General features: G+C 51.3%; 1 protein-coding gene across 1 annotated transcript in view; it reads right to left on the bottom strand.

Moving 5' to 3' along the window:
• ANK2 (ankyrin 2) overlaps positions 1–22,768 on the bottom strand; it is a 325,210-nt gene that overhangs the window by 26,216 nt on the left and 276,226 nt on the right. Inside the window, exons 29-39 of the mRNA XM_087816209.1 lie at positions 22,199–22,234; positions 16,686–16,910; positions 14,204–14,358; positions 13,090–13,301; positions 12,648–12,852; positions 10,973–11,069; positions 8,462–8,690; positions 7,625–7,750; positions 5,420–5,542; positions 3,583–3,615; positions 1,967–1,988 (exon numbers count right to left, since the gene is read on the bottom strand). Of these exons, the coding sequence (XP_087672335.1) occupies positions 1,967–1,988; positions 3,583–3,615; positions 5,420–5,542; positions 7,625–7,750; positions 8,462–8,690; positions 10,973–11,069; positions 12,648–12,852; positions 13,090–13,301; positions 14,204–14,358; positions 16,686–16,910; positions 22,199–22,234 (1,463 nt within the window). The remainder of the gene's footprint in view (positions 1–1,966; positions 1,989–3,582; positions 3,616–5,419; positions 5,543–7,624; positions 7,751–8,461; positions 8,691–10,972; positions 11,070–12,647; positions 12,853–13,089; positions 13,302–14,203; positions 14,359–16,685; positions 16,911–22,198; positions 22,235–22,768) is intronic.

Below are 22,768 nucleotides of genomic sequence, written 5' to 3'. Positions count from 1 at the left end.
TTCCATGCAAAGCAAAGGAAGGTGGGGTCAACGGGAGGGGCGGGCAGGAGGGTGTCAGACACGGACAGGCGCTGGCACAGACGCTGCTGTGGTGAGGCCGGGCACGGCCCGCGGCGGCCGTGGAGCGCGGGGTGCTCAGGGCATGGCCGGGGGGCCGCTCCGCCAACCCAGGACGCAGCTGCGGCTCGGGACCGGCTCGTGAAGGAGCAGGACGGTCCCCCCACAAAGCATTGTCTGGACATGATTTTATATCCAGATGGACATTATTTAATAATTGTCTTTAGACAAAAAGAAAACCAAACATGAGTCTATATCTAAAAATCTAAAACATTTACAACACCTAGGAGGGCCCAGGAGGGTCCAGGCCTGATAGCAACACGGTAGGTTTCCTCGACCACGATTGAGCCAGATCCTTGGATTGACTTAACCCCTGAGTTTGTATCCAAAGAACAAAGAAACCAATCATTTAAACAAACACAGTGGTTCTGAGCGAGAAAGTGGGAGAACAAAAAAAATCTCTTTCAAAAAGGACGGCATGTCATCTTTCTAATAAACAAAAATGCCTTCTCTTGAAAGAATGGGTATTTGCTGAGGAGATATCCTCTGTGAATATGCATTTATAAAAAGGTATTAAAATAATTTATATCGACACAGATTTGTTCAAATATAAAAATAAAATGAAAACATCCAGAATTTCAAATGGTCTAGTTCTGAGTATTGATTTATAAGAAGAGTAAGGAGACTCAATTAAAAGCATTTCTGTAACATAGCAGTAAATTATACTGTGCTAAAATAATTTTTTAAAAGCTCTCAGATCATTGTACGGGGCTGGATGACCATATTAACAGTTAATCAAAATAAATACAGTCGCCCAGCTGGTGTGGCTCAGTGGCTGAGCACCCGTCCGTGCACCAAGAAGTCACTGGTTCCATTCCTGGTCCCGTTCAATTCCTGGGTTCAGGCTCAGTCCCCAGTAGCGGGTGTGCAGGAGGCAGCCGGTCAATGACTCTTGTCATTTATCTCTCTCTCCCCCTCTCCCTTCCTCTGTCTCTAAAGTCAGTAACATATTAAAAATAAATACAGTTAATAAAAATAAATCTTAAAATGAATAAACATTAAAAATTAAATTCTTTTCCTGAATATTTGGGGCAAGAGCAATAAATAAATAAGTAAACCCTAAAAAATTCAAGTTCTTCCTTCCGTACAAGAAGCCAGAATCACCAGAAACCCAGGGACGTACGGTGTGGATGGGGCACGACAGCCTCCGGGGAGTTCCGAGAGCTTGCTAAGGTCCGACACCCACCTCCCTCGGTGCTAAATTACTCTGGGGATCTGCGTCATTATTTAGGGTTAGCTCCATAACAGCAGGCTGCTGTGGTTAGTGATTTCATCCGGGAGGCTTTAATTTTTTAATTCATGGCTCTTTTTTTCCCCGGAAAGTTTTCACGAGAGTCTGGCAGCCCGGGGCCCACAGACACCGGTGACCTCACCACAGCAGGGCGCGGGGGGCGGCTCACGCCGGGGACTGACGACGGCATCGCTCCCGCAGGGGCCGCCACGGGGACAGCGGGCTCCGAGCCGAAGGCGGTGCGGCCGATGCGAGCGCGACGCTGCCGTGTCAGTGCGTGAACACGAGATGACGAGGCTACGCCAACGGACGGACAGAAACGGTCAGTGGGCTTCCGAGAAGCGGAGCAGCGGGTTCCCAGGGATGCGGGGAGAGAGGGATGCGGGGAGAGAGGGATGCGGGGGAAAGAATGAGACAAGCCTCATTGCGCTTTGCCACCAGCTAGTCAGAAGTTAGATGCGTCGTAATTTAACTGGCAAAGCTGCTTTTCTAAATACGATCACTCTGAATATGAAATGTAACTGTCACAGGGTTAGTGATGGCAACCGCTCGCAGCTTAACCATGCTTGTCCTTACTGCAGCCAGCTTTCACACGGTTCGTTCTACTTAAAATCTTACTTTTTTCTGATGTCATATCGATCTGAAAGAAAACATACACAAATTGAATGGTTACAACAGCGTCCTGCCTCCCGGCCCCCCCGAGCTGGGTCATGACCACACGCATGGGGACACCACGTGCTGGTGGCCGCGGCCGTGGCGACACCTCTTCCTCACAGTTTCCTTCATTCTTACCCAAACTTGGAAAAACTATTCTCCATCCAGACACACGGGTGAGAAGCCCTCTCTAACATGTTATTCCGGGGCAGGGGTGGCCCCGGGCGCTCGATGTCAGAGGCGCGTGCTCGTTAGCGGAAAGGCCAGCGGGGGGCAGGCCGTGGTGGCAGCTTAGCTGAGAGCAAACAGCACGCAGGGCGTGCGGCCCACAGACACGACGCCACTGTCATTCTGAGAAGCCAGAAGCGCCTTCCTGAAGAGAAGGCAAACTTCACCGGTCATCCTGAACAGCTCCTGAAACTAGTCAATCGAAAACCGTGACGCTCAGGGAAGGATCGTCTGAACGAAGCTAAGCTGGCACCACAGGGCGCTCCTGCGCTGGGAGGCGCGGAGGTCTCCTTCCGCCCAGCCTTGGTGAGCGAGTCACCAGGTGCAGGAAGGACGCGGAGTGGGGGACAGAGACTGGTGACACGGCAGGACCAGTCTGTACCTCCCTCTTGTCCTGCTCAGTGAAAAGGGCGAGTCCGGGGCTGCTCTGGACCGCAGGCCTTGCATGTTAAGCGGGCGGGTACACGGGCATTTGTTACACTTTTCTTTATATTTTTGCATTTCAAATCCATCAGAATAACATTAAAAATAAAACTAGTATATTTGAAAACATTTATATGCAACCAATAACTGCATTTGTCTATCTTAGAAACAGGACCAATGTGTTAATTGGTAAACATAAAGATTTCCCAATGATTTCTTTCATTCCTATGACAATGTTTGGGCATTTTCAGATTTCGCCAAGGGAAACAAACTTATACCAACTTGAACTACAGAAGCAGGGACAATGAAATGGCTACTTATTCCAGGTACCCTCCCTAGACAGCTTCCTTCACCCGTGACCGGGACACAGCCCCACACAGGGCTCACACTCGCTCTGCATCTGACGTTATCGTCCGATGGATGAACTACATTAACTACATGCTCCCTAGTTTCGGTCTCAGTGGTTCTCAAACTTTCTGGTCTTAAGACCCCTTTAACTCCTAAAAATTACCGAGGAGCCTGAGGAACTTTTGTTTATGTTTGATACACGTAAATGAATATTTATTAAAAAATCAAGCTGAGAAAAAGTGGAACCCAAGTACACACAGGCACACATTCCAGGGTGCCGAGTGCGTGGCCTCCCAGGTGACACAGCCTCGGAAACCTCGGCTGAGGACATGCCGGTGAAAAGGCAAATAAGGGCTCAGCTCTGTCACGGAAGAGTTTTCACCGCCAGGCATCTGCCGACCAGCCTTTGAGAACCACAGAGGTAACAGTCGGGCCTCCAGCAGTTGGTAGAGAAATGAGCATTACTGCAGAGACAGGGTAACAAGTCACAGGCAGGAGCGACTGTTCCCACACGCACAGCCCCTGAGAACACGGGATGCGGGTGCTCTAACCAGTTACAAGCGACAAGGTCACACAATTACCTCTTCCTCCTGCTCCTGATCTGACTCTGAATCCTTGCCGCCCCGACGCCGCGTGGGAGGGGAGAGAGCAGGGAGAGCAGAGTTTAGGAGACAGGTCAAGACCCCCCACCAACACCCACGGGCAGCGCTCAGTCGGGGCTCTTGTTCCCACTCAGCTCCCCAGACAGGCACAAAAATCAAAAAGGACCGATTTAAACGCAAAAGCCTGGAGACTCAAGAGACAAGAGAACCAAAATTACAAATATAGCAGCCTCACGGTCGGACACTTGGTGGATTAGATGGCAGGCGCCTGCGGGAGTGGTGATGCTGGCTGGAAAGAGGGAGAGCCACAAATACGCGTGTGGCCACGTCGTGGGGTGCACGGCACCATACAGAGCTCCACTGCCACGGAGAGCCACTACCCCGCGGGCACAGCTGAAGCACACAAGGTTGGCACTTCTTTCTTTTTGTTTTGAGTGAGTTATTACTAAATGGAAAGCCTTCCTGGACCATGACCGCATCAGTCACTGTGTCTGATCTGTAAAACGTAAAAATAAACTCGCCCTGGCAGGTGTGGCTCAGCGGGTGGGCATCGTCCAGGCACAGGCACCGAAAGGGGGTGGGTGCCATTCCCCACCGGGGCCCATGCCCAGGCTGTGGGCTGGATCCCCAGGAGGGGGTGTGCAGGAGGCGGCCGGTCACAGTGATGTTTCTCTCTCCCCCTCTCCTTTCTCTCTCTAAAAATCAATAGAAGTATCAGAATAAATAAACGCTTTCTTTACAGCACATTGAAAGCTCACTGAAATCAGAGCTTATTACTTTTATGGAGAGATAAAATTTATTTTTATCAAATAAGAATTTACGATGTTAAATATGACGTGAGCTTTTCTCTATGTGACCGATCTCTATGTACAAGAATAACTCACTCAGAAAAGCAGACTGGTGGGTAAAAAGCAGTACAGGAAGTGCTGTGTTTCGCGGAGCCAGGTTTAGGACTTTAAATGTATTTCCCCTCCGCCAGGTCTCACCTGCCACTATGCGCCCTGTCCCCAACCCAGGCACACAGACAGGTGGCCACACCTCCTGCGCAGCGCTGGGTGGGCGCTTCCCACTAGGAAGGGATACTGGTTAAAAATATTTTTAAATAAACAAAGTTACCCCCAACATATGATTCATTCAGTTGTCTTCTTTGGTTTGATGGAGTAACGAAAAATACTGCTATATAATCAAGAGTAATTACAGAGTAATTCTGCAGTGGGGAGAGGTCTGCATAGAAAGTAATACCTGTGGTTGGACCTGTAGTTGGACATTTCAACAATGTTTCAAATCTGCTCCTTGAAATATAGGATTATTTTGTACTAATCATATTAAAATAGTTGAAAAAATTAATTTCCTACTTCTAAAATATGACAGGTTATAAAATGAACAGGTAATTATTTTAGCAACAAGAGGAAACAGTGAGGTTTGCTCTGAATGTAATATTTAGATCCCACCTATGAGCTGGTGGAGAACAGAACCTAATGGCCCAAAATGTTTGGGTACCAGAGGCCCCAGCATGGTCCCAGAAGGCCGCATAAAAGCAATAATGAAGACAAAGTCAGTTATTTGCTTTTAAAAATTAGTCCAAAATGTTAAATCTTAAATTCAAGTTTTCTGTCTTCCATATCCAATATGTATTTATAGAAATTCTTCCATCAAAATGAATTTGATGTGAAATGAGGTAGAGCCACTTTTTTCCTCACTTCAATGGAAAATCACAAATTTGACAGGAAATCCAAAATGACTATCTTTTATGTGACCAAGAGCCTGAAGCCAAGCCCCACACTTCCTGAATGCACGGCAGCAGGCTTGGCAATACCTTTATGTAGACGGGCAGGGTGATGTTTAAGTTGCAAATAGCTTGGTGCACCAGGCCTCGTGTGGATTTCGGCTCCTTCATAAATGATAGTCGTCCGCACGGTTCCTGAGTCGTGTCTCGGACCTTGAATGAGAAAGGCACGTGAGTCACCCACACGGGGCGCACGGCTTCTTTAAGCAGGCGATGCCCCAGAAAATCGGGGAAAGCACAACCCCTCTGAGCGCGCTAAGGGTGCCAGGCTGTTCCTTTCTTCTGGTTCTAGTATCATTTAAAATGACTTTTTTTTTATCATTCAGCTTTTTTAAAAAATTGTGGTAAAATATGCATAACAAAATTCACCTTCTCCATTTTCACACGTACCCCTTTTAAGTGTGCAATTCTGTGGCACTGAGCACACTCAGTGGGCTGTGTGATCATCACTGCTATGCAGGACTTGTCATTATCCCAACAGAAGCTCCGCACCCACCACCTGGAACCGCCCATCTCCTCCGCCTGCCCCCAGGCTCGATTCTACCTCATCTCTACATTTGCCTCTTCCTGGGGCCTTGGCTAGATGGACAGGACTGTCCCTTTGTGACTGGTTATTTTCACTGAGCCTATGTCTTCAAGGTCCACCCATGTGGTAGCGTGTCAGAATTTCACTGCTTTTTAAGGCTGAATAACACTCCACTGCATGGACAGGCCACATCTGGTTTGTTCATTCATCTGTAAATGGATACCTGAGATGTTTCCACACTTTGGTGAGTGATGCCTTTACGAACACTGGCGTGAACGTGGCTGAGGCCCTGCTTTCAGTTCTTTTGGGCATCTGCCTAGAAGTACAATGACTGTCCTGTGGTCGTTCTATGTCTCACTTTTTGAGGACTCACTGCACTGTTTCCACAGGGGCTGCGCCTTGCGATCTTCCCACCAGCAATGCATCAGGGTCCCGGCGTCTCCACATCTCACCAACACTGGCTAGATTCTGACTTGTTTTTTCTATAATAGCTACTCTAATGGGTAGAGAGCACTGCCTCACTGTGGTTTGAATTTGACTTTTCCTAAGCTGTTGAGCATCTTTTCATGGGCTTACTGGCCATCTGTACACCTTTTTTGGAGAAATGTCTATTCAAGTCCTTTGCCCATTTTTGTGTTGGGTTGTTTATAAATGACTTTTGCACATCAACAATATCAAACGTTAGTTTAATTGGACAGCTGTTCACGTTGAATGGCGCCGACACCCCTCAGCAGCAGGCTTCATGCGATGATCTGTTAGAACCTAGCTTTAATCAGGCAACAACCCAACAGGAATGGCACAACGAGAGACTCGGCAGAGAGCTTGGGAAAACTGAATAGGCCTCGGAAACTAAACAGGTTGACGGACTCATGCTTGGAGAAACCATGAGGTTTTCAGGTAGTAAAAGGATCACCAATGACCAATTGCTTGGGAATCAGTAGTCTGAGGTTGGACTAGTGAAAAGCTGAGGGAACCCAGTCCCTGCCCTGTGAGGAGGGGCATCGGGACCTCCAGAGAAGTGAAAGGCCTTGTGAGACAGTCAATGAATGGCCGGAGAAACAGAACAGGACAGGAGGAATTGTAACGTCCTTTCTATTTCATGAACTTCTCGTTTACACATTTTTGTCCCCCCTTAGGCTTGGAATCCAGAAGGAGACCTGTATTTATCACAGCCAAACTCCAATCCTGGATGAATGCTCTGAGTCAGAGACGACAAACTCACAGTGCACAGAAGGGGATCCATAAATGTTGAATGAATCTGTGAAAGTATGTCCAGTCTACAGCTCTGTCTGGGATAAGCTCTAATTAAATTGAGTGGGATCCTAGGCCTTTTGTGAGCTTTTGTTACCCCAAATTGTCACTTAGAACTCTTTTGGTCTCATTTGTGAAGTTCACACATTTTAAAGAATGTAAGCACAAATATTTAAAAGAAATATTACTTTAGAAAGAGAGAGACTTCCTTTAAAATTTGAAAAAGAAAAGCCAGCTTTTCTAATTAATGAATTGGCTATTTGTCGTTAAACACAGTCTTAAAGCTGAATTTGAGCTTCAAAAATGAAAGTAGTTGGTTTTCCAGAACTTTACAATTTTATAGACATGGTTTAAATAATCACTGGAAATGACTGAAAAGGAAACATTCTCTCCCAAAGGAAGCCAAATCCTTACTTGATCTTGAATAAAATGTGTTTAAAACTCCATGTAGATGTTACCTTGACAAAGAGAGGAAGTCTGTTTTCTTTAAAGGCAAAAAAACTGAATATATGATGTTGGCCGCTCTTGGTTAGTGGCACGAGGTTGCCGAAACAGTCGACGTAGATGGGCTTTCCCTCCAGCACCTGGTGGAGCAGAGAAAAGTAACAGGACTCCAGTAGCTGCAATTATTTCTTGTTATTGACACGGGAGCGGTGGTGCTACTCGGAACGTTAAAACCTGCAAACGGCAATCTGTAATTTGTCTCCCCTGTAGGAAGGCACGTCTCCTTGAACCACCCCCTTCTACTCCTATGGGGCCTTCAGGTGCATGGTGGCATCTAATGGCGATGTCCTTGTTTCTAACACTGTATCACATCACCCCCAAACTTAAGTTTCGATTGGGCAATTTTTGCATCCCAATGAGTCAGGTTACTCGACCTCGCTATCCAAATCCACACTGATGAGAAGCTCTGAAATACAAAGAATTAATGCAGAAAAGCCCAGACAGCACATGTCCACGCTTATGCTAAGGACGTACTTCCTGACTTTTGGCTTTACTACTAAAAGTTAGTAAGAGGAGAGATAAAACCACCTAAGCTGTTACCATCGCTTTCGCACTTCATCAGTAAGTCTGAACTTCCCCTGTGATCTTTCAGAGAGGCCCGTTTCCTGCTCGTGGATGCTGAGATCGTCCCACGGGACAGGTCCAAGCTGCCAGAAAGAGCTGATCTGGGGCTTTGACCTTCAAACTGGTCAGGATGTGGATTGGTCTTTTTTATTTAGGGCTCAATTTTGCATATGATGTATTAACAAAGGTATAAACTACGTATCCACACGTTGGTTTTGAAAACGCACCTCCACATCCCGGCTCCTGGCCACCTCCGCAAAGTTCTCCTGCTGCTCAAGGGTCTTGTCCACCCTGTCGTCAGTCATGCAGAAGCACCTCAACCTGGCTTCAATGGGGTCGTGGGACTTGGCAAACACCACGAACTTGGCCATGTAGGGCACACAGATGATTTCTCTGTACACTTGTGAGGCAAAGGTCACGGATTCCTGGATTTGTCGACAGTCTATCAGCCAGAACCTGTACAACAATTTTAAGTTGGTTATCTGAAATCAGTGTACACTTGGGGAAAAACCACAGTTCCTTCAATATGATCAAAGTAGTCGTCAAATGCCTCTTGGGAAAGGAGGGAGGGAGACGGGACGGGGAGAGACCGGTACGGGGCAGGCGAGGGCAGGAGGGGCCAGAGGGCAGCGCAGTGGTCGCCGCCAACTACTAGACCCGCATTTGTGCTTTTCTTCCTTGGAAACGCTTCCAAGGGCCCAGTCTTCTGAAATCTGACCCCCGGGTCCCAGCACCGTCAGTGAGATGAGCCTGGAGCCATCACCATGGGACCTCACCAGGGAGCTTCTACGCCCCTCGATCCCCCCAACCTTCCTCTCATTTCCCGAAACGCTTCTCAATAAAATCTACCCAGCGTTTCCCTAGCTCCTCTCTCCTCTCCCCAAACCTCTCATCACCGAGGCTGGATCAGTCCAGCCACCTGGACGTCTGCTTTCTCGTCAGAACTCGTGGGTACTGCTGGGCGTGGCTCCACGCAGAAACCGCGACTTTGGGACTGGCTCATGTCTGGTGGCCTCACGGAGCCTATGGTCAGCCACTTCCCCTCAGCGTCGCTGGGTTCAGTGCAGGGACACTGCTGAAGCTTCACGTCCCTCCCCAACCGTCCCCCCACCCCGGGCCCTAAGAGGGGCAACCGCACTGAGAAAGCCGAGGCCACCGGGTGGGCATCTCCTCAAAATGCCGTGCACAGTCCTGCAGGGCATCACCACGCCCTGTCGCTCCGGGACCTCGCCGCCACGGCCGCCTCCTTCCCCGGACTCCCTCCCGCGGTCCCTCCGAGGCCCCGAGCGCCCCTTCCCGCAGCCTGCTTCCTCCAGCGGCTCATCCCTTTCTCTTTTTCATTTGCTTTAGGAGAAATATGTATGTAACATAAAATGTATGTCACTGGCATCATGTACGTTTACAACACGGTGCAGCCATCGCCACTGACCATTCCAGAACCTCCCACCATCCCAAACAGAACACGGCACCCACTGAACTCCGTCAGTTTTCCCCTCACCCCGGCCCCGGCAACCTGCCTGGTACTCTCTGTCTCCGTGAAGTCGCCTATCCTCGGGACCTCGTGTGTGCAATCTGTCCGGCTACTTCCTTCAGCATAATGTCCTGAGGCTCAGCACAGCCCTGGCCCCTGGCCCCTGGCCCCCGGCCCCCGGCCCCCGGCCCCCGGCCCCCGGCAGGCGCCCGGTATCGCCTTCCTCTTTGTTCTGACTCCTTCGCACTTTACTCAGTTTCCTCAGTTGTCTGGGAGTTAAGTGGTGAACACGGGAACTCTGTCACCGGGGACACGTGTCTCCCAAGCAGGCCTCCGTGAACACTGCCATCACCTGCGCCGCGGCCCTGGCTCTGACCTAAGACCCTCGGGTGGCGGCTGCTCTCCCAGGACCCTGTGGTGTCTCATCCGTGGTCCCGTCTCCTGCCTGTCAGGCTCCTGCTTATCTCAGGAGGCACCTCCCCTCTGGCTCCCTCTCTGACCACCTGAGGTGGTGACCTCTCCCTCAGCACTGGTCATCTCTGGCATTAGAGTAAAGATGTGGGGTGGAGACGGGGGGCACAGACGCTGGTGGCTGGAACCACCCCAGCTGCAGCTGCTGTGTCCCTGACCTGTCCATGGGTGCCCTTCTCCTCTACCCCTGAACAGGAATTTAAGTTTTAACCCTCTCAGCATCAGTTTTCCCACCTGTAAAATGGACACACCACCAAGTCACTGTAGTGATAACTCAAATGCATATGAAAGTGCCCAGCATTCCCTCACAGATCGCACACAGGGGAACTAATAATAAATTGAGTTAGTGAGCGCCACGAAGTAAGACCAGACAGAGCCAGCGCTGTGAAGATGAGACACGGAGATGTGCCGGGGCATGTGGGAGTCACTAAAACCTCGGGACTGTCCCGCGGACACGGCAGCCCCACTGCTATTCTGCGGGAAGGCAGTCCATGCTATGCTGCCGGCAGCAGGGATTCATCATCCCTGGGTCTCTGGGCCCGGGAAATCGGCCGTGGCCCTAAAGTGAGAGGCAGGGTCCCACAGCCAGAGCTGGCATTCGCTCATTTTCTGTAGATTTCAATCTGATGCTGAACTTTGTTCCTGTATCATCACTATTCCATTTGTTTAGAATATGAAGGTTAATGCAGCCCGTATTCAAAACCAAACCCCCCAAAAATCACTTCTAAAGAACATAAGGAACAGAACAAAGCAAACGCCAGGAGGGGCGGTGTGGCCTCAGGCTGCAGGGCGGTACCTGGCAGACACGTTGGTGGTGAATGACACACACTCGTTGACAAACGTCAGTGGTGTAGTTCCTGTGATGTCTTCCCACTGAGCAGGAGTGGTCCCGCCTGAAATGATATGATTGTTGAAAAAATCAGGCAAAGCTTCAGACTCTGAATTGTAAAGTTAGTCTCTGTGGTCTGGCTGTGCTCACAGCGAAGTCCCAGCGCTCCCCAATGACACGCTACACCACAGAAGGCGACACGGGACCAGCAACTGACACCCCTCCCCAGGAACGGCTTTAAGGGAGGTGCTTGAATATCTGCTTCAAAGTACTAGGTGTTCTAGTAATAAAAGCCTGACATTGAGGCTTTTATTGTAATTGCTACGCCCTGAAGACAAATTTGAATTGTATACACTGATGATTTTAAAAGATCCTTTAACTGACCAAGGAGCTGAAGGATTTGTGAAAACAAGAAAAATTCAGATTTTTTTTGTTTTTGTTCCCGAGCGTTATACTTTATACGATCATTTTTGTAAAATAAAATTTTCTCTCAATTTGCAATTGAAGGTTGGCAAAAAGTAGCTGGAAAACATTAAGAGCTCAATGAACATGTAGGCGGTTGGACAGAGGGATGAAGGCTGAGGCGGCCTCTCGGGGAGACGGCCTCTCGGCCAGGTGGGGCCCTGGCCCGAGCACTGGCAGGGCAGGGCACGCCTGCACGTTAAATCTTACCTGCTTCACCTCCATGCCCCACGTCTCACGTGAGAGAAAAGCTAATCATACACACATGGACCACAGTGCGGGAAAGACCCCGGAGCTCGGGAACGGCCAGGAGTGGAGCAGACGAGGCAGTGCCTGAAGCGAGACGCCCCACTCCCGTCCGCTCACGTGGTAGATTTTGTATTGTGTTAAACTCATGGGGTGGTCTCAATGGCTTGCTATCATAAATACAGAAGAAACCTTAATAAGAAGGGAGGATTCGAGGGAGAACAAAGTCAGGGGGACCCTGGGTGCCAACAGGAAGAAGTGAAATGTCTGGCGACGCCTGGACAGCAGGCCGGGGTCACCCCGCTGACGGCAGCAGGTGCGAGCGCCAGCAGCTCGCGGTCACTGTGACACAGGGAAGGGTCAGCCGCGGGGGGTGGGACACTAACACTCTGGGAGTGTCTTTCTGGAGTTTGCTGGTTGTCTAAATACTTCCAACGGAAGAGACCAAATTCAGTTAACTCTTGACAAACCTTTACTTTGTTTTTCCAAAGTTAGTTTCAAAGATCAGTGATAAAGATATGACCAATTCCTAGACAGAGGTCATGTGTGACTACTGGGTATAATTATTCAGGATGGTAATTATTTTTGAACAGGTATAAGGTGACCTCTTCGGCGACGGCTGACAGGCACACGGCTTGGGTTTGGCCCCCGACTCTGCAAATATCGGTGGTATGATCTCGGGCCAGTCACAACACGTCTGAGCCTTGTCTCCTTTCCAGTAGAACGGGGCTACGTGTCGTCACAGGGCTGCTGCGCAGACAGAAGTGAGGACGCCGAGCTCCCAGGGGCACGCGGCCGTATCAGCAAGTGTCAACTCACCTCCTGCCACCTTCAGTGCCCACTTAGGATGTTTTCCTGCCTAACGCACGGAGCCTGCAGGCGTCTAAGTTTCATCTCCCAGAGCTTTCTACTCACATCCGCACGGGAGCCTCACCTGTTATGCTGCAGAGTAGCCTCAAGCTTGGAGCATCTCCCCCGAAACCGTTCAACATGACGTCGCTGGCAGCTTTGGGGACAGGGATGGTCATGGTAATGGGCTTGTGGAATTTTCTTCTTCTGGGTTCCAAAGTGACGATTGGGCTGAAGGTAGCTTTGTTCCCGAGGACCTTCTTAACCAGCTCACCATGCATAGGCTGAGCCTTTTCCAAGAAAAACACACAGCAAGCATGATCGTCACGTTTCACAGCAAACAGCTCTCAACGCACTGCTTTCCGTCTCATCCATCCGCGTGGTGGTTCCCAGCACGGAACCGCGGTGGCAGCTGCTCTGCCCTCGTGTAAGAGATCTACCGTGTGCACGGCAGCCCCTGCCCTCCTGTCTGCATGTCTCAGTCCCACGGCTGCCCCTCCCCCAGGGGCCACGCCCACGCCACGCACCTGCAGGCCCACGCGGATCCGCTTGGTCAGCGCGCCCTCAGGGAACACCGCCTGCACCTGTGGCACCACCGTGCTGCTCAGCACACCGCCCTCGGGCCCGATCAAGTGACTGTCCTGCTTGACTCGCGACACCACCGCGAAGTACTGCGGGAAGTCACGCGTGACGATGCGGCAGATGCGCTTGCGGTCCAGGTCCTCAGCGCTGTCCAGCACTGTGATGACAGCAAGGCACCGCCCAGGTCAGCGGCTCCTCAAAGGCAAGGGCACCCAGCACCAGAGCAGCTTACCCCCCAGCACCCGGTCCCTCAGCAGGGCTGCCCGAGGAGGGGGGCAGAGCTGCAATGCCCCGTCTGCTCTATCCCTGGTTCGTTCAGAGGAAAGGGGTCCTGGAGGCTGGTTCTTTGCCAGTTGCAAAGTTAGCTCAAGAACCAGTTACTGTGGTTGTAAGAAGAAACTGGCCTCTTAGTTCCCAGGGGACTGTGCAGGAATGGACTCTCTCCTGCCAGGACTGTGTTTCCAGTTCACTCCAGAGGTGACTGAAACCTCTGAGGCAGTCACTGCACATAAAAAAGGGCCTAAGAGCATGGATGATCATGAAGCCAGCGTTTCAATTCCCCTGAAACCATTAACTCACCCAACATGTCATCCACCATCAGCACAATGGGATCACAGGCTTTTTACAAACTGCATTTGTGCAAATACATAGGGCAATACAGAAAATCAGGCTGGCTGAAAGTGCAGAGCATTTGGACTAACTGGGTCGCTGGGATCTGGGTTGTATTTTCCTGAATAACAACAGGAGTAAGGCCAGGCAAGTATGCTGTGCATCTGACTCACCACCACTGGAACACACCAGGCACCGCTGTGCCAGAGCAACAGAGACACGTGTGTGCACACATGCGCATGCAAGCACATGCATACACGCATGCTGCAGGCATGCAGGCACACATAGGCGTGTGTGCCTGCACGCACAAGCATATATGTACATGTGTGTACATGCGTGCACACAGCTGTGGGCATGCACACGTGTCACATACATGCCCTAGGTTCTAAGAAAGAAGTGCTTCGTCTTCACGCCCCCCCCTCAGAGCTCTTCCAAAGCCCCACAGAGTACCTTCGTCCATGCCATTGAGGATCTCATTGAGCTCGTCCTCGGTGTGCTCACAGCAGTGCTCCTTCCAGCTGTCCCCATTCTCACTGCGCAGCACCACCAGCTCCCTCTCCTTCCCTCGCAGGGCGGCGAAGTGGGGGATCTCCACGATCACAGGCCTGACAGCAAGCAGAACACTCAGTGTGGACAGCAGCCAACCCCAGCATGACACGCACCAAAACTGTCTGTTGCAAAGTGACCTGGATTCTTCTCTTTCTGGGGACAGGGACGCCAGCCAGCAGATGGCTGCACTGTAGCACTCCACCTCAGGGGCACCTGTCCCCGGGACACGCTGCCACCTGGAGCCCCGTGGTGTTCCCTGTGAGTGCATGTGGCATCTGGAACTTCTCCTCTGATGAACATAAAGAAACGGGCATGCATGTCTGTGATGTGCACCGGTCTCCTAAGACGTCCTCTACGAGGTGCGATGTGACACAAGGGTGAGAGGGAGATGGCTCGGGTGCGCGGGATCTTACGTGTTGTGAATGAGATGTTAGGGAAGGTGACTGCGGAGACTACAGAGACATGCGCTCAGGGATCTGCGGAGGCTCCCTGCACCGAGGACACGATCGGCATTGCACAGGGCGCTCCCGCTGAGCCCCGCAGGCAGCCGTGTGCAATGCCCACTAGACTCAGGTCCGGAGCACGTGCGGCCTGCGCTTCTCAGGTCGCCGTCACTCTCAGAGCTCATGGAGGCCTTGGGTTTCAGTCCAGGTTGCTTTGATACAGACTTCAAAGTTACCATAACAACATCGTAACTAGCACATGGTACAACTAGGCAGATCTCATGCTTTAAACGAAAATGAAGGTCACAGCACTTTAAGGGAAAAGGTATAAAAACATCACTTGAAAACAAAAATCACATACCACGAGGGTCAGAAATGGTCCACTAAGGATAGTTTATACAGAATACAAATCATAGAGAGGGACGTGTCATGGGCACAATGACAAAAGGAGAAATCATAGCGCAGAAGGAGAATGGCCCAGCAGCCATCGGCCTGTTGTAAGTCACTCCTACCCAAGGAACTTGGTTCCAGGAGGCCCCAGCTGAAGGATGCGGCTGACCAAACTTTCTCCCTCATTAAGTGGGGGGGGAGCCGTTGGCAGGTGGAGTTTACTGAGTACATCCAAAGCAGCAGTGAAAGAAAGAACACAAGTGAGCTTCAGGCGTGGTTCCACCGACCCCAGCGCCGCCCGCCCATCGACGGGCGAGGTTGGCTTTGGCTCCGCCCCCTCCATTGGTCACAGAGAGCAAGGCCGGGACACCCAGAGTGCTCAATGGAGGGTCGGGGCCAGAGCGCGTGGGGGCGGGTCTGTCCCTAGGGAGTTCCGCTAGGGCACGGCCCAGAGCGGAAAAGTGTGCTCCGCAGGGAAGGCAGAGGTGTCGGGAATGGGATGAAAACTCGGGCTCTGCAGGGCCCAGACGTTTCCATGCACATTCCGCACAGATGTGGAGGCGACCTGAGCGTGGGGGGGGAGGGGAAGGGGTCACGGGCTCCTCCTCCATCTCTGGTCTGTCTGAGGGACATGGGAGGTGGCGTTGAGAACTGGGAACACAGACATGCCCCTTCCAGGGTGGACGCATTTGGAGCAACCTGTGGACAGTTTCCTCCAAGTTATAAGGCTTTAGAACGAGTCCTAGTTCTAGAGCAGGAATCGCTCCCAGTGTGATGCCAGCAGGACAAGACTCACGAGTACCAGGGTGCTGTCCCCGTTTCTGAGCACAAAGACTTGCTCTGGCAAGACTTAAATACGATTGATTTCAAATTATTTTGAAACCCGTCCCCCTGCAAAACTTCATCCTTTTGTCAGTTTTCAGCGGGGGCTACGTATTTCTTTGCATGTTGAAATACTACTGATGCAGCAGCAGCCATTCAAGCAAACGGAAGAAAGAAGAAATGCTCATTTCTGCCCAAAATTGCCCAGGTGGCCGTGAGCCTGGATTTTGTCGTCTTAATGAAAACCACGATCAAATAGGCTGCCAGTGTCATTTTAAGACTCAAGATAGCAGTTTTGATAACAGAGAAGACAAACGGCACAGACTGAATGTTTGGCTGCCTAAGGCAACTCTCCTTCCCAGGCGACGGTGGGCCCGTCGCTAACGCTGGAGGCTACGTTCGTGTTTGGAACAGAGGAGTAGCTTTTCTCATGACTCTGCCACGTAAGTCTCAGAGGAAAGTCATGCCCACACTGGGCTGAAGCAGTTAGTCACCCTGGAGCCCAGCAGCTGCTGCCCACCCAGAAAGAGACGAAGCTCAGCCCGCTGCCCGGCTCCTTATGCCTTCAAAGCAGAGGCGTGGAAGGGGAGTCCAGCAGCCGGCGCTACTTCCAATGTTTAGGGCAGAGTCGTCCAGCCGTTGGACTTACCTTTCCGCACTCCCTCCTAGTGGCGTCAGGCGACGCGAGCTCGCCGGTGACTGAGTGGAGGCTTATCAGAGACCCTTACCCAAGGAATTGAGCGCCAGAGGGTCCGACTTCGATCAGGCGGCTGGCCAGGCCTTCTCCTTCCACCATCGGGGGCATGGTCGCCAGGCGGTGGCGTTTCACCAGGCGGCAGGTGACCCGCGTGGGGGCCGTGCACTTCCGGGGTGGGATGATGATCCTGAGCCCGTGGTGTCTGCAGCCCCGCATGGCGCCCCCGCGGGCGTCCACCATGAAACTGACCAGGAAGCTGGAAGGCAGAGTGGAGATTAGACGTGTCTGCAAGACCGGGGCAGGTACACAAGTCCTGCCACGTTCATCTCTGTCCATAATGCTTTGTTCTCAAAACGTCTGTTATTTATATGCATGGTGGGGAAAATTGTCCTTGAAAGTTATTTTTCTTTAAAGCAATGCCGTGAGTTCTCTTGTGCTGTTGTTTTAATTTTTGTATTATTTTTATCTGTAACCTAAGATGATTTCTGCTCGCTTTTGTTGACAATGGTCATTAGATATAAACAGTGAATTAAAAAGTATATCCACATGACACAGAAAATGGACTGAAATTATATAAAGACAGAGTCGTCTCCTTTTGTTACAGATCTTCCTTCTGTGTGTCTTGAAAAATCCACACAGTGAAGTCAAGTCAGGATGGAGCAGTGGTTATAAGTTAATTCCACTCGACTTTTCAAAGCTACATCTTTTCCAGCTCATTTTAATATAATCTATGACTAAAAAAGATGCCCAGGTCCCTACCAAGACCACACCCACGCCGGAGCGGAGGCGGGTGGCGGGGAAGCAGGTGACAGTCCCTGTCGGTTACGACACGGGAAGCCCTGTGCTCCAGCTGAAGGCGGCGTCCGGGCGTCGTGACTGTCCACACACAACAGTAGCGCGAATGTGGAAAATCACAGCTAATAGCTTAGAGAGGTAAAGGCATCTGTTACTTTCGCTCCTTTTCTAGCAGGCTCGTGGTGCGCGGCAGAGCAGAGCGCAAGCCGGCTCGGTCTGTCAGGAGAAGGGTCTGTGACCGGGGAGGCGAGGTGCAGGCGGTGGCTGTCGGTCACACGCCCGGCCAGCTTCGCCCGGGAGAAGCCAGGCAGCAGAGCCGTGCACAGGGACGGCGCACAGCGCCCGCGCCCGCGTCGCTGCCGCTCGCAGCTCTCCCTGCACCTGCCAGTTTCCGTACAGAGCAGGGAGAGCAGAGCAGCCTACGGGGCGTCAGGGCTCCGCCGACCCTGCGGGTCCCCCGGGCGCTGTGCCGACTGTATCCAAGGCGCAGGAAAGCATTCAGTCCAAGTAATTGTGGGACACGAACGCTGCACATTCATGTTATCTTTAGGTAAGTGAGGAAGGGGGGTGAGCACCCTCTCCACAGCGGAACACAGCTCGTCCAGCATGCGATTCGACAGGAGCCCGGCTGCTGGAGCACAGGGCCGGAGGAGCCCACGGCCCCACCCGCATGCAGGCCAGCCGGGGAAGGACCCAGCTCGGGGCCGAATGTGGGCGTTTCTGGTCTTTATCAAAACACGGCGAGAAAGTGTCAGCTGCTTTTCTCACCACTAAGCATAAATTTAGGTATAAATTCTCAAAAACAATTTTTTTTTTACTGTTGCTGAAAAGCATGGGAGAACTAGTTAACACTTACAAACATAAAGGCTTCCTTTCCGTTTTATTCGATTTGACCATAGTTACGCTGACTTTACGAATACTGGAGAAAGCTGCTTAAGTTTCAACCAGCGCTGCTGCAGAGCTCACTGCGACCCTTCTGACCGTCTCTAAACTTTGCTCATCCTTTGGTCACTCTCACCGCCGGCGGACAGACAGGGACCAGGCCCTGAGGGGTCGCCCTGACCCGGCTGCCTAACCCCGTCAGGCCTCAGCACTGTCTGCACCTGCCGACAGCCCTCGGCGGTGCCGCTCGCGCCCGGCTGCGCGTTTGCACCTGTTCACTTGGACGGCTCCCGCCTCTGCATGCGTGCCTCGGGGTCACCCGGAGCGCCCCACTGGGGTGCTCTGACCAGTGGATGAAGGGCTACCTTCTTGGCTGGAACAGTGTCTCAGTGCGTCTGATCACTTTCTGTCTCTGCAACCGGCTGCTCCTAGTGAAACTCTTCCCTCGTTTACTCCAGTCTCCCATCCGTGCTCCTTTCCTGCCACGTGTGTCCCCCTCCTACTGAAGGCTGCTGCCCTGCTAGGAGCAGAGGAAACAGGCAGCGAAGCCATGGCAACTGCCCCGATGCCCCACGAGGGTTTCACGGGCCCAGAACCACTTCCCTGGTGACGGGGAAGGAGCCATCTGAGGGCCACAGTGGCAGGGACCCTGTGTTCCCCAATCCTGGCCCTGGGTGGAGGTGATAACTTGAATAAGTGAAAGAGTGCAGCAGTGAAAGGGCGAGATATGAGAAGCTGCCCGTGTTATGTCTAATAACGGGAGAGACGGCTAATGTGGAGGGGAACTTAATTCTTTCGTCCCTGGACAACCAATCCAGGCAGAACTCATGCAAATGACTACACGCAGGTGCTTCAGCTCACAGACGAGCAAAAATCAGACTCAAATAATGCGGTTGCAGAATGAACAATTAATAAGAAAGCTGAGTGTAGAACTGTAAACTAAAAGCAGTCTTTTCTTCAAAGGAGAGGGAATGAGAGAAGCAGAGGCTCAGGTTCCATCTGGGGGCTGATGGGAAAGCGTTCACGTAAAAGCCGACACTAATCACTTATCCCAAAAGTTTACAAAAGAAGGTTGGGTAAGCGTTTGAGCATTTCATTAAAATGGCCCCATTATCGCCTGGCCAGAGTGGCTCAGCGGTTGAGCGTCGGCCTAGGATCCAGGAGACCGAGGCTCGATTCCCAATCAGGGCACATGCCCGGGCTGTGGGCTCGATCCCCAGTGGGGGGCGCGCAGGAGGCAGCCGATCAATGACTCTGTCATCACAGATGTTTCTCTCTCCCTCTCCCTTTCCCTTCCTCTCTCTGAAATCAATAAAGACATATATCTTTAAAAGTCCCATTATCAAAAGGTGTCACTACCTGGATGGGAGTGGAATGAGCGGATAGTTGTTTTGTGTAGAACAATTTCAAAAACCAAAACGCAGAGCCCTAGCTGGTGTGGCTCAGTGGTTAGAGGGCCGGCCCGCAGACAGAGGGTCTCAGGCTCGATTCCAGGCAAAGGCATGTACCTGGGTTGCAGGCTCTATTCCTGGCCCCGCAGGGGTGCATATGGGAGGCAACCAATCAATGTGCTTCTCTCACATCGACGTTTCTCTCTCTCTCCCCCCCTTCCACTCTCTCTGAAAAGCAATGGAAAAAATATGCTTGGGTGAGTATAAAAAAACCAACTTAAAACAACAACAACATGCAGAAGTGAAGAGACTGTTTACTTTTTTGTGACAGGAAAAGGGGAGCGGTTGTAAGGTATGAGTTGTGAGGTGAACTGATTAAATAAGTGTGACTTTCCCATATTTTCAAGAGGTTAAACCTGGGACAAGATACTGTCTGCACACAACTGGAGGTGGAAGGCAGTGAAGCGAAAACACACAGCTGCGCGTGCGCCGAGGGGCTGGTGCGCAGCCGACGCTCCGCCCTGCGCTAGGGCAGCCTCGTCTGTAAGCCAGGGTCCGAGTGGGGACGAGTCACGCATGGCCAGAGGCAGGAACGCAGTGAGCGCTGGTGCACTGACCTTCCCCCCCGGGGCTGCATGGTTGTACACAGCCTGAGTGTCTTTAAATATAGTACAACACCCAAAAAATAAGTGGAGAAACTAATATTTTCTGAATGCCTGGTGAACCCAGAACTTTGCTAAAGCAGTTTAATACAATGGGTTTTGTATTAGTTTCTGAACTTCACTATTGAAATAAAACATAAAATACTCCTGTCACAGAGCACAGGGCCATGCAGCAGGCACCTGCCCTCCAGGCCCCTCTCTGATCCACCACTGACCTGTCCCTGTCACACGGCCCCTGCCTTGAGGTACTGCCATGACCTAGGGCAGTCACTTCCCATCTTTAGGTTTCAGCTCCTCACATGTTAAATGAACAAACCCGTCCACTAAACAAAGCCGGTGGCTCCTGTGTTAACTCCGTGTGCCGTTTGCTGTTAGCTGGGTTAAGAGCCTCTTGAAACATCCTCTCTAGACGCCCTGGAAGAGTTCCCACATGGAAGATAAACAGCTTTCCTGTTACTCCAGGAAACAGGTATTATTTTTGCTCAGTGGTTAACCCAGTAAATGAGCAGTTTTGCAGAAAATGTGTGCACACTGCACTAAACATTGACTTAAGACTCTATAGACAAAAATACCACATGACACACTCGGCTTAAATTGCATATCTTACTTTAGATGAAATTCAGCAATCATGCAAATTAGAAATTCTCATTGAGGTTTTCTAAATTGTGAGATACAGTGTTATCACAATTTAAAAAGAATAAAAGCAAAAGCAACCCACCATTATATTGCAGGCAACTTGCCCACAAATAGGGGACTTGGTTAGCTAAACAGATGCATGCTTCCGAGGAGGGAGGAGGGCAGAGGGCCGGGGTCTGGCCTGCTGAGGACCGACCCTCCTCCCCAAAGGGACCAGCGCTTAGGTTTACTTTCAGTCCATCTGGCCGTGGGGGGGGAGGGCGGGGGGAGATGGCAGCATTCAGTTAGTCGTTGGGTGAAAATAGGGAGAAGAGTCAGGGTGCCTCAGTGATCCACGTACCCACAGCGAGAGGACGGCCGGGGGCTCCGACTGCGGGCGGGAACACCACGCATCATGGGCTTTCTCCTCTACAGACCCCTTAATTCCTCCTATTCCCCACGTCCCAGCCCATGGAAAGTGTCTTTGAAAAAAGTGGCTCAAATTTGGTAAAATCACCAATCACTTATCACTCACAATGCTCACGTGCAGAAACATCATATTCAGTGTTTCAGAAAAACTAAAAGGGTGGCTATAAAATTTTCAAAATTGGAAACATGAAATTGTCTCATTTGTGGACAATCCGTAGTCTCGTCATGGACGACTATATAACAAAAATGCTATGATACCGTCAAAAGTCACTTCATCGGAGTAACACAGGGTAACGGATAGTTTAGAACACTGACTGGACTCGTCCTGCAGCATGATTTCCAAACCATCCAAAGCCTGCATTTAACGCAGAACCAGCCAGGAAACGCCCTCTGGATATACTTCCAGCCTTTGGTTCACCTATAAAGCAGTTTTTACAAAACCCTGCTACATGACGCTTGGGACCACAACCTTCACTCTAAGGCAGGTCGACCAATTTGCATGACTGCTGGGAATAGTTTTTCAGCTCCATGTAGCACTTTCCTAACATAAGAAGCTACGATGTGGAGAGCCACGGCCAAGACAGGCTTTCCCAGAGGTCTGCATTAATTTTGGCACAATCCCAGCTAATTCCCTACAAAATGAAAAATGCCCACTTTCTCTCCACCACAGCCTCTCTCCACTGGAGATGGCAGCCGGCCCTGAGTCCCTCGAGGAGTCTGCACTGAAGCACCCTGGGGGGAGGCCGGAGGGAGGGGTGATGCACAGTCACCTGCTGTTGTCACGATCGAGACATGGAGAGGTGCGGCTGCAACAGAACACATACTTTAGCTCAGAGAAGGAGTGGCGGTGAACCGTCAAGAGGGAATCAGAGTGGCTGCCCTCAAACACCCCTGCAGCCTCAGGCACTGCTCTGTGCAAGTGCTGGGCGGGGCCCGTGGGCTCTGTGGCTCCCCGTTCGGGCCCTGGAGTGCGAGAGCCGCTGGGCACCCCGCAGCCCTGCTCCCCGCTCAGCGCTGGCCTGGGGTGCGGCACAAGTCTGAGTGTCCGGGAGGCCACGGGACGTCAAGGGCATTACAGTGAAAGTCGCAAAGTCTGTGACTGGTGGACATAGTTGCCATAGCCTTCCATTCAGACTTTTAATACTTTCTAAATAATGGTGATGCCCTTTCAGTCCACTGCCAAAGAAATGGGAACAGAAAAGGCACAATTTAAAGACCAGCTTTAACGCCAAGAGTGGCACACACTGGACGGCAGAGTCGGTAACAGGATTACCTATGGGCAGGTAACAAGCTCCGCACAAAGCCTGAGCGCTCCTGCAAGACAGCCCCGCGGGGCCGCT

This window comes from Miniopterus natalensis, chromosome 4, assembly GCF_054644295.1.
Source record: "Miniopterus natalensis isolate mMinNat1 chromosome 4, mMinNat1.hap1, whole genome shotgun sequence".
NCBI classification, from domain to species: domain Eukaryota; kingdom Metazoa; phylum Chordata; class Mammalia; order Chiroptera; family Miniopteridae; genus Miniopterus; species Miniopterus natalensis.
Note: the sequence above shows the minus strand (reverse complement) of the source record. Positions and strands in the feature narration are given on the sequence as shown.